Below are 15,194 nucleotides of genomic sequence, written 5' to 3' on the forward strand. Positions count from 1 at the left end.
GAATATCTCTTGTGCTTTAGCTCACGAATCTTTGACACATGGCGCTGGCCCTGTGGATGATTATGGGGAGAACCAACACACAGGTGGGTTCACCATTTTCCAAGAAGGGCTCTGGATTGAAGCCTTTAGATTTTATCCTTTGTTTTCCAGTTAGAGTGTTTTTTAACATTGCAATTGTCCTTTCCCAACCACAGGAAAACCAGTTTCACATATAATTTCCTGGCTGAGGAGTTCAAGGTGTTTTAAACACTGCAATTAAAATAATAGATTATCCTTCCTAGGAATCGAACATCATATGTCATTGTCTTATGCCCTAAAACTAATTCCAACTTGTTTCAGGTCTTTCAATGTTACAAAATTTTCAAAGCTAAAAAGTACTTCAGGAGCGCCTGAGTGGCTCAGTTAAGCATCCGACTTCGGCTCAGGTCATGATCCCACAGTTTGAGAGTTTGAGCCCCACATCAGGCTCTCTGCTGTCAGCACGGAGCCCACTTTGGATCCTCTGTCCCCCCCCATCTGTCTGCACCTCCCCCACTCATGCACACACTCTCTCTCTGTCAAAAATATAATAAACCTTTTTCAAAAGTACTTCAGTAATCATGTTTAACCATCCGTTTTTTAAAAAATATTTAAATGTTTATTTTTAGAGAGAGAAAGCATGTGAACGGGGGAGGGTCAGAGAGAGAGGGGGAGAGAGGATCTAAAGTGGGCTCCATGTTGACAGCAGAGGGCCTGATGTGGGGCTTGAACTTGCGAACCCTGAAATCATAACCTGAGCCGAAGTTGGATGCTTAACTGACTGAGCCACCCAGGTGCCCCAACCCTCCCTTTTGATAGACGAGGAGACTGGGTTCTAAGCAAGGAATGATGTGCCCAGAAGGCAAGAGCTGACCTCGAGGGGACAAGTTTAGTGGAGGATATGGAGAGTGGGTAGACAGACCTTACTTAGTGTATCAGTTGGCTATTGCTGTGTAACAAACCATCCCCAAGTTCAGTGGTTTAAAGCAGCAGTCACGTATTTGCTCACGATTTTGCAATCTGGGCCAGGCTCAGCTGGGTGATTCTGTTGGTTAACCTTGGGTTACTCAGGGATCTCCAGCAGTCACCCAGACGCTGGCTGGGCCTAGATGATCCAAGATGCATCAGCCAGATAGTTAGAACAGCTGGAGCCTGGCCGAGTCTCTCCCCTTCTACGTGGAGAGACCAGCAAGGTAGCCAGCCTTGTCTGCGGGGCGGCTCAGAGCTGCAAAAGTACCAAATTGGAAGCTTTGAAACCTCTTAGGTTACCCCACGTCACTTCTGCCTCTTTCTATTGGTCAAGATGAGTTACGCGCTGGCCCTGACTCTAATAGAGGGGAGGTGTATTCCACCTCTCATTGGAAGGAGCGGCAAAGCCACAGTCCAAATGGCCCCTGTGGGTTCCTGTCCCAGCTCTGAACTTGGACACCCTCTACGAGGCACACAGCACGTGCGATGGAGCCAGGAGGCCAGGGAGCAGAGTAACCCTTTCTCCATCAAGCTCCCATGGAGAACAACCATGTGCCAAGCACAGGTCCCAGAGCAGGTAACCGGAGCAAACATGGACACTCATCCCGTCAGGGCCCTGCCCACACGCACCTGGCACAACTCAGGGAGCCCGAGTGCACCTGTAGAGGTACTGCTGGATCTTGGTCCTGAGCTCCCCTGCCACAATCTGCATTCCCACTGGTTTCCAGGGGCGCTTCGTGGTCTCATTGGGTGCAGACGCGTAGTTATTAGAAATGGGCTGCAGATCCATATCATTGTTGACGTGGTACTCCATGAACTCCCGGGTCACCTGCACTGTGCGGTTACTCTCTCTGCAGAGACAGGAAAGGGAAAACAGTATTATATTTGTGCACACGTGTCCCCAGCACGGTCCTCGCCATCGGGGAGCAGGCTAACGAACCCTCTCTGCAGACGCCAGCCTCGACCTGTGAACACGAGTGATCTCGGCAGAGTAAGTGACAGGCACGAGGCCGCTCGGTGAAGCTCGTGCACTTGCATCAGATAAAGCCCATGAGACCCCCCCCTCCTCCCCGAGCCATAGTGGCCTCAGATTCCTCCCATGTGCCAGAGGGGACCCAAAGCTGGAGGGCGACAGAGGCTACATAACAGGGCTCTGAGAGCATAAACCGAGGGGTAGCTTCCCGCGGAGGTGGTGCCTGCTCTCCAGGCGGCCAGCTGGGCCCACCCTACTCCTTTCCGCAGGACCCCAACCGGCACAAGCGGGGGCCTTTGTCCTGCTGACCCAGATGCCCAGGTGTCAGGAGCCAGCGCCCTCACTCACCTTACCTCATCAAGTTCTCCAGACGCCCGAGGGCAGAGAATATTAACCCATTTCACACTGAGTCACGTAAGGCTGGGTTTCCCGACATCACTGGCCTCAGACCACATGCACTGAAGACATGGTGTAGACACATATATGGTGTAGATGGGTCTATGGTGTAGACGGGTATGTAGTGTAGATGCATATATGGTGTAGACCAGTATATGATATAGGCAGGAATATGGTGTAGACAGGTATATGGTGTAGACGGGTATGTGGTATAGATGCATATGTGGTGTAGACAGGTATATGGTGTAGACAGGTATGTGGTGTAGACACGTATATGGTGTAGATGGGTATATGGTGTAGACGGGTATGTGGTGTAGATGCATATATGGTGTAGACAGGTATATGATATTGACAGGTATATGGTGCAGACATGTATAGGGTGTAGTCATGTATATGATGTAGCTGGGTATGTGGTGTAGACACATATATGGTGTAGATGCATGCATGGTGTAGACAGGTATATGGTGTAGATGGCTATATGGTACAGACATGTATATGGTATAGACACGTATATGGTGTAGGTATGTATATGGTGTAGACACATATATGGTGCAAATGTGTATATGGTGTTGATGCGTACATGGTGTAGACAGGTATATGGTGTCGACACATATGGTGCAGACACATATATGGTGTATATGCATATATGGTGTAGATGGGTATATGTGTAGATGCGTATATAGTGTAGGCATGTATATAGTGTAGACACGTACATGGTGTAGATGCATACTTGGTGTAGATGCATACATGGTGTAGACGTGTATATGGTGTAGACGTGTACATAGTGCAGATAAGTATATGGTGTAGATGGGTATATGGGAGGGGAAAGTGGGTGATGGGCATTGAGGAGAGCACCTGTTGGGATAAGCACTGGGTGTTGTATGGAAACCAATTTGACAATAAATTTCATATTAAAAAATTTTTTGCAAGGCTGATTTAGTGGTCACAAACTCCTTCAGTTTTTGTTTGGAAAACTCTTCATCTCTCCTTCTATTCTGAATGACAGCCTTGCTGGATAAAGAATTCTTGGCTGCCTATTTTTCTGATTCAGCACATTGAATATATCCTGCCACTCCTTTCTGGCCTGCCACAGTTCTGTGGATAGGTCTGCTGCAAACCTGACCTGTCTTCCCTTATAGGTTAAAGGCTTTTTTCCCTTGCTGCTTTCATAATTCTTTCCTTGTCTGTGTATTTTGTGAATTTGACTATGATATGCCTTGGTGATGGTCAGTTTCTGTTGAATCTAGTGGGAGTTCGCTGTGCTTCTTGGATTCTGATGTCTATGTGCTTCCCCAGGTTAGAACAGTTTTCCACTATAATCTGCTCACATAAACTTTTGTCCCTTTTTCTCTCTCTTCTGGGACACCTATGATTCAGATGTTTTTCCTCTTTAATAAGTCACTGAGTTCTCTAACTCTTGTGTCATAATCATTTGTTTTTGTTTCCCTCTTTTTATCTGCTTCGTTATTCTCCATAATTTTATCTTCTATATCGCTGATTTGCTGTTCTGCTTCATCCATCCTTGCCATCATGGCATCTATTTGAGATTGCATCTTGATTATGGCATTTTAAATTTTTTTTTAACGTTTATTTTTGAGACAGAGAGAGAGCCAGAGCATGAACGGGGAAGGGTCAGAGAGAGAGGGAGACACAGAATCTGAAACAGTCTCCAGGCTCTGAGCGGTCAGCACAGAGCCTGACACGGGGCTCGAACTCACGGACTGAGAGATCATGACCTGAGCCGAAGTCGGACGCTTAACTGACTGAGCCACTCAGGCGCCCCGATTATGGCATTTTAAATTTCATCCTGACTAGATTTTACTTCTTTTATCTCTGCAGAGAGGGATTTGATGTTTTTTTCAACACCAGCTAGTATTCTTATTTTCATAGTTCTAAGTTCTAGTTCATACATCTTACTTATATCTGTGTTAAGTCCGTGGCTGCCATTCCTTCCTCTTCTTTCTTTGGGGGTGAATGCCCTCATTTTGTCATCTTGGAGGAAGAAAAAATTAATAAAATAAAAAATAAAAATTAGGGGCCCCTGGCTGGCTTAGTCAGTTAAACATCCAACTTCGGCTCACGTCATGATCTTGCAGTTTTTGGGGTTGAGCCCAGCATCGGGCTCTGTGGTGACAACTCAGAGCCCGGACCCTGCTTTGGATTCTGTGTCTCCCTCTCTCTCTGTCCCTCTCCTGCTCGTGCTCTGTCTGCCTCTCTCTCTCTCTCTCAATCTCACTCAAAAATAAATGAATATTAAAAAATTTTTTAAAAATTGAAACATTAAAAATGAAACAAAAAATCTGATAAAGAAAGCTAGATCCTAAGAGTCTTTTGGTCTTCTTGTTGAAAGAAGCTTGATAGACTAGAGAAAAAAGGGAAGGGAAAGGGGAAAAAAGGTAAGAAAAAAACAAAAAATTATATAGCAATATAGAATAAAATAAAATAAAGAAAATTAAATAGAATAAAAGATTTAAAAATATAGTAAAAATATTTTCCCTCTGTATCCAAGAAAGGGAAAGAAAAAAAAGGAAAAAGGAAACAGTTTAAGCAAAAACAGAAGGAAAGAAATGAACAAATAAACAAACCAGCAAACCGAATGAAACCTGAATGAAGTTATATCCAGTTTCCCCTAGAAGCGAAACTATGAAGCCCTCTATAGTCTGTACACTAAGCGGGTGGAGTGACTTGTGCAGGTCTTGTAGGGGATGTGCTTGGAGAGCGCAGTTGGACAGGGTTTGGTGTCATGGCTCTGTTCTCCACTTGGTGGCACTGCTTATCTTACTGGGGTGGATCAGTGGGTGCACATGCGTGTGTGCAGGAAGGTGGAAATGGCTTCACCCAGCTTCCTACTCTGGCACAGGAACTTCACGCTCTCACTGACCCGTGATCAAGCACCCCTCCTTTGTCTCAAGCCTCCATCCGCTCCTAGCCTCTACCCTGTCCGTGTCCAAGCTGTCCACCTGCCAGTCGGCACCCCCTTCCAGAGTTTTATCTCAGATGGGGTTGTGTTTCAAAACCTCACTCTTCAGAGACCAGCTTGGACCCATGTTGACTCTCTGGGGGAGGGTCTCACCGAGCAATCCCCGGGTGCCGCTTGCCCCAGAAAACGTTGGTGTGACTGCACAGTAACAGAGTTTCATAGATTATGGCAAATCACAACACACAGCCGGCTCCAATAATCTATCTCCTGATCCTGGGAAGGGGTGGGTGAGCTGCAAACACCAATGTGGCATTGTGGAAACCAGCGTGACACTAGGCAGCAGGAGCTATGAAAACTTTCATCCTCCCTGACACAGCATTTACATGTGGGGGAATTTACCCTATGTAAATTATAAAAGAAGGAAAAATAAGCTTGTATGCCTGAAGATACTCACTGCAGAATTATAATCTGGAGTCAACACAAACACACAACCACAGGGACATACTTTTCAGGTATGTGTTTCTTTGCTTCTGTTAGTTTGTGTAAACATGTTCTTATCATCACTTAGAGACCACAGGGGAAAGGATGTGGCTGGCCAGTGATGTTTATTGTCAGAGAGAGACTCTCACTCACACTTCCTCCTTGTCTGCTTATGAGAGCACACGTGGGAACATCTGTTGCAAATAAATGCACATCTTTCAGGAAACCATTGGGCGTCAAGTAACAGAAAAATTGGCTAGATGGACTGCTGAGAGCTGGAGCCTAAGGAGAGAGGGTTGTAAAGTATCTTGAGCCCAAAATGTTAAAGTCTGCATCCAAAGGTGGTCATGTGACTCCATGGCATCATCACACACTGGGCTCCTGCTGTCTTCCGGGACTTCCATGCTTGGCCCTGGACCAGAACTCCACCACTGAAAGTGGTTCTTTGTCTCAGTAAACCAGTGGGGTGGTTGGGTGGGAGAAACACTGGGCTTCCTTCTCCCCCTCCATGGGGGCTTATCTACATGGAGACATGGAGGTTTCCTTCCGAGCCAGATCTCCCCAGGTGTCTGTGCTAGGCAGGATGGTGGAGATGAAACTCTATAGGAGGTGAGCCTGTGGGGTGGCACATCCATGTGAAGAGAAATGTGCCCCAATTGATGTTCCCTAAAACACCAATCAGTATTTTTAGGTGTGGCCTTCTTGTTCACAGCCATGTGGTGGCCAGGTGCACACATGTGAGATGAACCTTCTCCTTGCAAGGCTTTGCCCTTCACTTGAGGCTCTCTGTCACCTGTGCTCGTGTCCATGAGTCAAGCTGGGTCATCTGGGCTGCTTCCTAGGCCCCACAACACCCCATGTGGAGAGGCTGCTGTTTCCCGAGGTTTTGGTGGGCGGTTTCCTGCTCACTTCAGCTGACAGCCAGAAGGAAGGGGCTGCACCACCTTTCCAGCAGCCAACCTGCCACAGAACAGTGAAGCTGGACACTTCCTCCAACATGGCAGCATTTATGGGGCCCCTGGAGGGGCCTTGGGAGCCCAAGAGCGATTCTGTGGCATCTGTTTGTTGGGAAAGCCTGCATCCCTGCAGGAAGAATTAGGTCTTTGGGAAAGGATACGGTCCTCTGGTGCTGAGCTATAGGGGAAAGTTGGGAGCAGAGAAGGGTCCTTCCTGTTTGGTTGAAAACAGGGTCTGAATTGTCCCCTGCAGTGTCAAAGTCCTTCTGAAGACCGTGCCTCCTTGAGGCCTCACACCCCTGGGAAGCAGGGGCAGGGGAGGTCACTGCAGACCCAAAAGTGACTTTCACATGGGCAGACATCTGGGTGACAGTATGGCTCTCCATTCCCCACTTTCCCCAGTAAGAAGCTTGACAGACCGCGTGAGCTCTGCCAAATCCTACTGCTTATTCCATTGGTTAAATATTTGCTAAGAAAGAAATATGCCCTTGTCTGTGTTGAGAATCCTGCAGTGTTCTTTTGTATTCAAGTCAAGCTCTTCAGTGAAGCCTCTGTGAGTTAGGTCCCATTCAGGATGGTGGGCAAACCCATCTCAGCAGACAAGCATAGGGAGTTTAACTACAAACATTTTCTAGAACAAGCGTTGCACTAAATGCCACCTCCTTTAACTTAGTCTAGCCTAGAGTTCAACAGTCCTTGGGATTATCACATAATTGTCTCCCCACAAAGGGAAGCTCTGTCTGGCAAACAGACCTGGACAGAAAAGGATAACTTTATGCAAGATACAAAACAGAGTGTGGGTTTGACTTCAGCTGTGAGGCTCTAGCTACATGAATACTCCCTAAGCTTTCCTGCAATGGTTTAGCTCAATGTCACAGCACCTCTTTCTCTCGTCTTTGCTGGCACCCTGAGCCACACCCCCACTAGCATCAGGGTCCATGGTGATGCCTTTTCCAGCCAAGGATGAAGGACAGGTGACAGGATGATGCTTTTGTGTTTCCTGGGCACAGATGTCATCCTCCCTTTATTCACTGTCTGGGACTGTTGGATCAGTCCTATACATGCATGTAATATGTAACATATATAACAATACATAACATAAATATATCCATATCTCTCTATGCAAAATCCTTATGGACAGTGTAGAAAAGTAATGAAATGATTTTCTGTGCAGTCGCCCACCCCCAGGTTAAGAGACAGAATACTCTAGGACATTACAAGCCCCCCAAGACCCTCCCCCTGAAGCAGGATTTCATCAGTATTTCATCTGCCTCACCTCCTAAGGTAACCACTGCACTGGATTCTATATCAGGTTCCATGACTGTCTTTATTGTCAGTGTTTCCAAGGAGTACATTGCTTTGCTTTGCCTGTTTTTGCAGTTTACATGAAATAGAGCAGGTCTTGCTTTTGGCCACCTGACACGGTGTTTTTGAAAACTTTTCTGTGATGCTGTGTACCCCTGAAGGTCACTCATTTTCACTGCCCCATGGCATTGTGCCTTTTAACTATACCATACTTCCCTTATCTGTTTCACTGTTGATGAGTATTCAGGAGGCTCCCAATTTGGTGCACATGCCGAGAACTTCATATGCTCAGGGACACACTCACTGGCCCATAGAGGATGAGAGAGTTAAGCTTCTCCAGGTAGCTTCAAACTGTTGCTCAAAGTGGCACACCAGCTCCGGAAAGCAAGAAGCTGCAGTCATTCAAGCCAGGTTCCCAGAGGGGAGGACAGGGCAGAGAGGAACTGTCCTTGGGGCCTGGGGCAGGTTGCCATGTGGTTGGTCTCTACTTCCCCCGGGAGGGCAGTGGGGCCTGATGGTGAGGACCCAGAGTTGTCCTCCTGGGAAGTTGTGGGACCTTGGGGGGATCTGAGCCCAAGGGGCTACTTGTCAATGGGGACCTACCATCACTACTGCAAGTCGTTGTGGTGGTTAAGTGTGAACAAGCACAGAATGGCAAGTACAGCGCCTGGCCCATCAGATGCTGAAAAACCCCAGTTCTAGTTATTTTTTTCCCCCATGTATTCTTCATCACTCATCTCCTCTCCCTTTTCCCTCCCTCTCACTACCTCTATTTCTATGTGTGTATTGGGGCATATTTCCATACATGAAGTGTCCCAATTTCTCCCTGAAGAGCATGACTATTAATAGCCATCCGGTTATAGCACCCTACACGCAGGCCATCATTTTTTAAAAGATTTTCTTTTTAGGTAATCTCTACACTCAACGTAGGGCTTGAACCTACAACCCCAAGATCAAGAGGTTCATGTTCCAATGAATGAGGCACCCAGGCACCCCCCAAGCCAACATGTATTAGTCCCACTTCCTATTGTTAGACATGTAGTCTGGTTCCAGTTGTCCTTAGTTATAAATAATGTGCAACAATTTCATATTTGAAATGTATTTGTGACACAAACAACATCTTTAAAGAATCTTAAAAATCTCCAGTCCTTCATTTGGACACCAATGTCAATCATAGACCATAGTCCCCGGTGGCCATCACTGGCCTCGAACCTTAGGCATTACTGACTTTATAGGTAAACCCCCCCCACCCCGTTCCCCTAGTCCTTTTTTTTTTTCCCTATCATGCTCTCCTAGGCCATGGGAGTGTGTGTGTGTGTGTGTGATTTCTTCATGTACATCCAAGGATGCCTCTGAATTTAGAGCATCACCTTTCAAGCACAGGTGAGGTCATTCCAAAATTCACTTTTGTAAGCCTGTGTGTATTCTGCGTTGTTAACTCATTATCAGGAAATGTCTCCTCATTCTCCCACTGGAGGTGGATATTACCTTTGTGGGCTAGGCTGAAGCTCTGAGGAGTATGGCTGTTCCACATGCTATGTAAACTGTGAAGCATGGTATGTGGGGAGGCAGTGTGGAGGGCAGGGGGAAGCCAGTGGGTATGACAGCCAGTCAGGATGTGGTACCACCCAGAGGGCCACTGTACCTGACCCAATTAAGACCCCCACGTCCACTTCCTTGCTGGTTCCTGTAGGAATCCCAGCTGCCCCTGCCTGCTCTTCTCAGTCCACACCAGATTAAGGGGTACGCTCATATGCCACACAGTGGCAGCGGCTGCATGAGCCTCAGTGTTCACATACTGGCTTCCTGCACAGCAGACAGATGCTGGAGGTGGATTCAGGCAGCCACACCATTTTCTCTCTCCACTTCCCCCTGGACACTGCCCAGCTGGCGTCTGGGCTGTGCTCCCAGGCTTGTGCTTCACCGTCCAGCTAAGGGCCTGCAGCTGCATTGGCTCATTTCCTAATCTGTAAAATGGGACTCATTCCTGCTTCCCAGAATTGCTTCAAGGATTCCATGAGGCCAGGGAATGACAAACACCATCTGATGTCATTTAACAAAGTCTGCTTGCAGCCCCATGGCACCAGACCTACCTCTTCTGAGGCATCATGCTTCTATGCCTCCTATAAGCACAAGGGATAGTTGCCACTTTTGGGGATTCCCAGCATCTAAACCTTCTTTGTCTGGGAATCCTCTCCCTTACGAATCTGAGCTCACCTCCCACTATAGGAATGGACTGAAGATGCTAGAGACTGGTTCCCCAGTCCCCCTTGCAGCGAGGGTGCAGGCATGTGACTCGGGCTCTACCTATCCCTTGCACCTGCCTTGGACTTTGGGAAACCAGTGAGGTGACAAACCAGGGACGGGGTGGAGGTGCAATATGGGGGACAGGGGAGGGTCCCCAGCAGTGGAGGCAATCATGGCAAACACTGTGGGTTTAGTGGTCCCTTCCCTCAGAGATGCATCCCTCGGAGACGCAAAGGTCTTGGACCACAGTTCCAGAAAGTAAGCGTATCTTCAAAGGAACAGCACAGGCGGCAGCAGCCTCTCATGGACCCATAATGAGCTTAGTCTGTGGGTCCGAATTTCAGCACCAGGGACAGCGACTCTCTTAGATCATGGCGCCCTCTGGTGGCCCTCACGAGAAGGAGCAGGACAAGACAAGAGCTCTTCTAGCTAATCAGCCCCAGCCTAGAAAAGGGAGGGGGGCCAAGTAGGAAAGGAGAAAGGAAGGCGTCAGAAGGAGAGATAGGAGGACATGAGTGGCAAAGGTCCCAACCACAGGCAGGGACGGCCACCCCAAATGTTTCCAACGGCTCACTTCACTGAGAACATGGGTGGGGGATGAAAGGGCCCAGATTTTGGTTTATGAAAACATTTACTCACATCCAACCATGGCATCACTCAGATCCTACAATTGTCAAGATTCTGCTGCATTGGCCCCGTCCCTCCCTTTTCCATCAGGATCATTTTCCTTTCCTGGAGAATTTAAATGACAACCGCCTCCCTTCACTTCGGCATGCTTATTTCTTGTACCAGCACAGAGCCATCATGTGCCTGACAACATGAGGGTAATTCCTCGGAATCACCCAGCAGAGTCCCTGATCTAATTTTCCTGGCACTCTGCAGCCCTCCCCCCCGCCCCCACCAACCCCCGTCTTATCTCCCAGTGGTCAGGGATGAATGTACGGGTCTCTGAAGCTCCTCCCAGTGGTCACACGGTCTGGAGCCCTCCTAGTGGTCTCCTACTTTGCACCTTGACCCCCAAAGGCCACCCTCCACAGAGCAGGGAGATGGACCTTGTACCACTTCCATCCCCCCCTCCAGCCTCAACCCTGCCCCTGCTGCTCCATCTCTGCTCCAGCCACACTGGCCTCTTCACTGCTCCAGACTACACCAAGGGCATCTCCTTCCCAGGCTTCCCTGCTGTGCCCTCTGCCTGGGGGCCCCTTCCTTGCATCTTTCTTATTATCGATGTCCCATCTCCTCCAAGAGGACTTCGATGACCACCCTCCGTCTGGAGCTGCCTGTCTCTGGATCCTACTCCTCATTTTATGCTCTTCATCATACGTACCGCCATTGGAAACCATCTAATAGGTCGACTTGCTTATCACCTCTCTCAAGAGCAGGTGCCTTGTCTGTCTCGCTCACTGCAACGTCCCCAGGGCTGCGACAGTGCCCTCTTAAGTGAACACGTGAACACATGGGTGGATGAGTAGGTGCAGGAGAACCACAGCTGCTTACTAATTGCTGTCCTTCCTGCATTGACCCCAAGCCTGCTTCCCACCAGTGTCGTCATTAGGATGCACACGTGACACCCGAGACACGTCTCGGTGAGCGCACAGGGGGTGAAGAGGATCTCTGGTTCCGGGTTGACGTGAATAATGCCCTGATTTTCACAGCTATGGGCTGTTGAGCCAGTGCTGAACCTCTCTGCAAAATGGGGTAGTCATGGCACCTGCCTCAGAGGATTAGGGAGCGGATGAAGGATGAAAGATTAAGGAGCCCTGGATGGACCAGGGCTGTAGCAAGTATGCGTGACTGCACCTCGTGTGCGTATCTCAAGTGGATGTGCTGGTCACCACCGCACCCAGGAGGCCAGGGCCCCATCCTCCCACTCACAAGCCATGCCATCTGGGAAAACCCCTCGGCTGTTTCGTCTGCAAAATGAGACTGGTGATACCTGTGTCCTTCCTGCCGTGGGGACAGACCGCCGGTGTTGGAGCCAAAGGCCGTGGGCTCAGGGGCTGGCTCGGCCACCTGCTGGCCACCTCGCCTTTCTCTCTGGCCTCTGGCCTCACCTCTAACAGGAGGAGAGCAGAGGAGGCTCACTGCACCGTGACCTGTAATTGGCTAACGTATTAGCCTTAGGGATGACCTACTTTCCCAGCACCCGATCGGCCGCACCGCAGGTGCTTGCTGAGTGGAGGCCATGACTAAGCCCACCCTCACAGTCCTTGTATCACTGCAGCTGTAACACGCCTATTTCACCAGACACAGTTCCTGGGGGGCTGTCCCAGGGAAGGGCCCAATCTGTCACTGATGAGGGGTCGGGTCTTTGAAGGTCTTCTCTAGTCTGGGTGGCTGCCATTCCCAATGACCTTTTCATCACGTGCGGCAGTACTAAGCGGCACCCCAGTGAGCCCTCTGGGTGTCAGCTTGTATGAAGCTGGCACCCAACTTCCCTTTAGTAATGGGGATCGGTCGCCCACCCCCCCGGCGTCCCTTCCCGACCAGGCAGTCCGGCAGCTAGGACACAGACATGCGTACAGGGAGAACGCCATGAGGGCATCTACGAGCCGCAGCACCCCAAAGATCACCAGCAGAACCCCAGAAGTGGGAGAGGCCCAGGACACATTCTGTTCACAGCCACCGGAGGAACCAAGCCCTCTGACACCTTGATCTTGGACTTCTGGCCCCAGAACAGTGAGACCATTCCCCGTTGTTTAAGCTGTCCAGTCTGCAGACCTTGGTCGAAGCGGCCCCAGGAAGCTGCTACCACGACCGGATAGATGTCAGTCACCCCTGTCTTATGGCCCACGTTCTTGCTGTCGGACTGCACCCGCTTTCAGGGTGTGGCCTTGAACCCGGAGCAGACTGAAAGGCCATCTGCCACTTACTTGCTGTTTGACCTCAGGCCGGTCACCTAACCTCTCGGTGCCTCAGTAAAATGCAGCAGCAACAGCACCTGTCCCGTAGCATGTCGTGGGGGTGGGAGCAGCTAACACGGGGAAAGCCCTCGGAAAGGCCCCGCCCTTCCCCACACTCCCCGGGGTGTCAGACGCTTCCTGCCCCATCACCAGCAAGTTCACGCTGGAAGGGAAATGGGGGTAGGGCACTGGCAGCTTCGAGCGTGTGTGGCCTGTGTGGTTACACGGGGCTCCGTGCTCAGAAGGAGCCCGTGCTTGGGGTTTCCTGCTCTGTGGTCACAGGCAGGAAACTCCTCATCGTTTCACCATTGACTGTGTTTTGTAAGTGAATCCAAAGGAGCAGCTGAGCACGTGCCGGGGGCCCCGGCTCGTGTGTGGTCCCAGGGCAGGTCCTTCCTGCTCCCCTGACCCTGGCATGCAGGACCCCACCCTTCCTGCACCTCTTTGTCCTTTGCCCCCGTGTCCCTGGCAGGGCCCAGAGTGTGGGGTGGCAGCTGGGGGAGGTGGGCTGGATGCGTGGGCCCACGGTGTCTCACGGTGGGGCTGGCTGAGGCCACCCGCCCTCAGCAGGCCGCACCCCTGCAGGCAGCTCAGCCGGGGGGTGCAGGCACCCACTCTCTCAGCTCAGAGACTGCGGCAGCCTGTGTGGGGCCCATCCACTGTGCACTGGGCCGCTGGGCCTCTGGGCCTCTTGGGCCCCGGGGAAGGGGCGATGGCTGGCGACTTCCCCAGTCCGGCCCGGACACATCAGCCTGTGGCTGGCAGGAGGGGCACAGAGGCCTGGAGGAGCCCGTGACGGTCCACACTCAGCCGCCAGGATCCCTGTGGCCAACATGACACTAACTAGCAAATGGAAATAGCAGGACGGGGGCGCCTGGTGGCTCAGTGGGTTCCACATCCGACTCTTGATTTCAACTCAGGTCACGATCTCAGGGTTCGCGAGTTCAAGTCCCCTATCAGGCTCTGTGCTGGTGGTACTGAACCTGCTTGGGATTGTCTCTCTCCCTCTGTCTCTATCCCTCCCCCACTCACTCGTTCTCTCTCTCAATCTCAAATAAATAACTTGCAAGGAGGGAAAGAAAGGAGGAAGGAAGGAGGGAGGGAGGGAAGGAAGGGGGAAGAAAGAAAAAGAAATAGCAGGACAGGTTAAAGTGAGGCCACGGAAGAAAAGAAAAAGCTTTCTCTTGGCTGCTTTCAACCGCATTCTGCCTACTGTTTGAACACGGGCTCTGCGTTTTACACTGGGCGCCACGGACTATGGGGCTGGTCCTGCGTCGGAAGAAAGCAGGACGGGACCTGGATCTTCTGCTCCAACCTTTTCCCGTATTGCGCAGTGTCTTCCCGACACGGGCGTGTTCAGTATTTGTCACCCGCACAAGCACGTGACACACACACTTGGATTCGGAGCCCAGGGTCTAACTCCTGGGGCGATGGCCTCGCACGACTCCTGGCCGGCCGGGAGCAGGACGAGGGGGCTCAGAGCGAGGAGGACAAGGCTGTAACGCTAGTCGGCTGGCCCTTTTTGGGAAAGCCGCGACAGACCCTGTATCAGTCGTTCGTTCACGCATTCGTCATCCTGCCCTGGGCTATGGATGCTCCGTCCACAGTTCGGCCGCAAACACTTAGAATCGTCACCATCCCTCCTCCCCTCCCTCCTCTTCTTCCTCCTCCTCCCCTCCCTCCTCATCCTCCCATTTCTCTTCCCTCTCCTCCTCCTCCACCTCCCTCCTTTTCTCCCCCCTCCCCCCTCCACTTCCTCTTCCCTCCCATCCCCTCCCTATCTCTCCCCTCCACTCTTCCTCTTCCTGCTACCCTTCATCCCCCTCCTTCCCAGCCCATCACTCCTGTGGCATCGGCGGGGGGGGGGGGGCGGGGGGGCAGCTCAGAAGCATGGCCTGGAGCCAGAACAAGGAGGGTGGGTTGCAGGTGCATGGTGCAGGCACGGGTGGGTGCACAGGGTGGGGAGTAGGGGATAGGGACCGGATGGCCAGCACAGGATGACAGCTGAGAGGCCAAGACTGGAGCCT

General features: G+C 50.9%; 1 protein-coding gene across 1 annotated transcript in view; it reads left to right on the plus strand.

The window, feature by feature from the left end:
- Positions 1-6,288: 6,288 nt before the first annotated feature.
- The window catches only part of MAN2B2 (mannosidase alpha class 2B member 2), a 30,709-nt gene continuing 21,803 nt past the window's right edge, over positions 6,289-15,194 (plus strand). Inside the window, 1 exon segment of the mRNA XM_053216183.1 lies at positions 6,289-6,365. Coding sequence (XP_053072158.1) covers positions 6,289-6,365 — 77 coding nt within the window.

The sequence above is a fragment of the Acinonyx jubatus genome, chromosome B1 (genome assembly GCF_027475565.1).
Source record: "Acinonyx jubatus isolate Ajub_Pintada_27869175 chromosome B1, VMU_Ajub_asm_v1.0, whole genome shotgun sequence".
In the NCBI taxonomy this organism is placed as follows: domain Eukaryota; kingdom Metazoa; phylum Chordata; class Mammalia; order Carnivora; family Felidae; genus Acinonyx; species Acinonyx jubatus.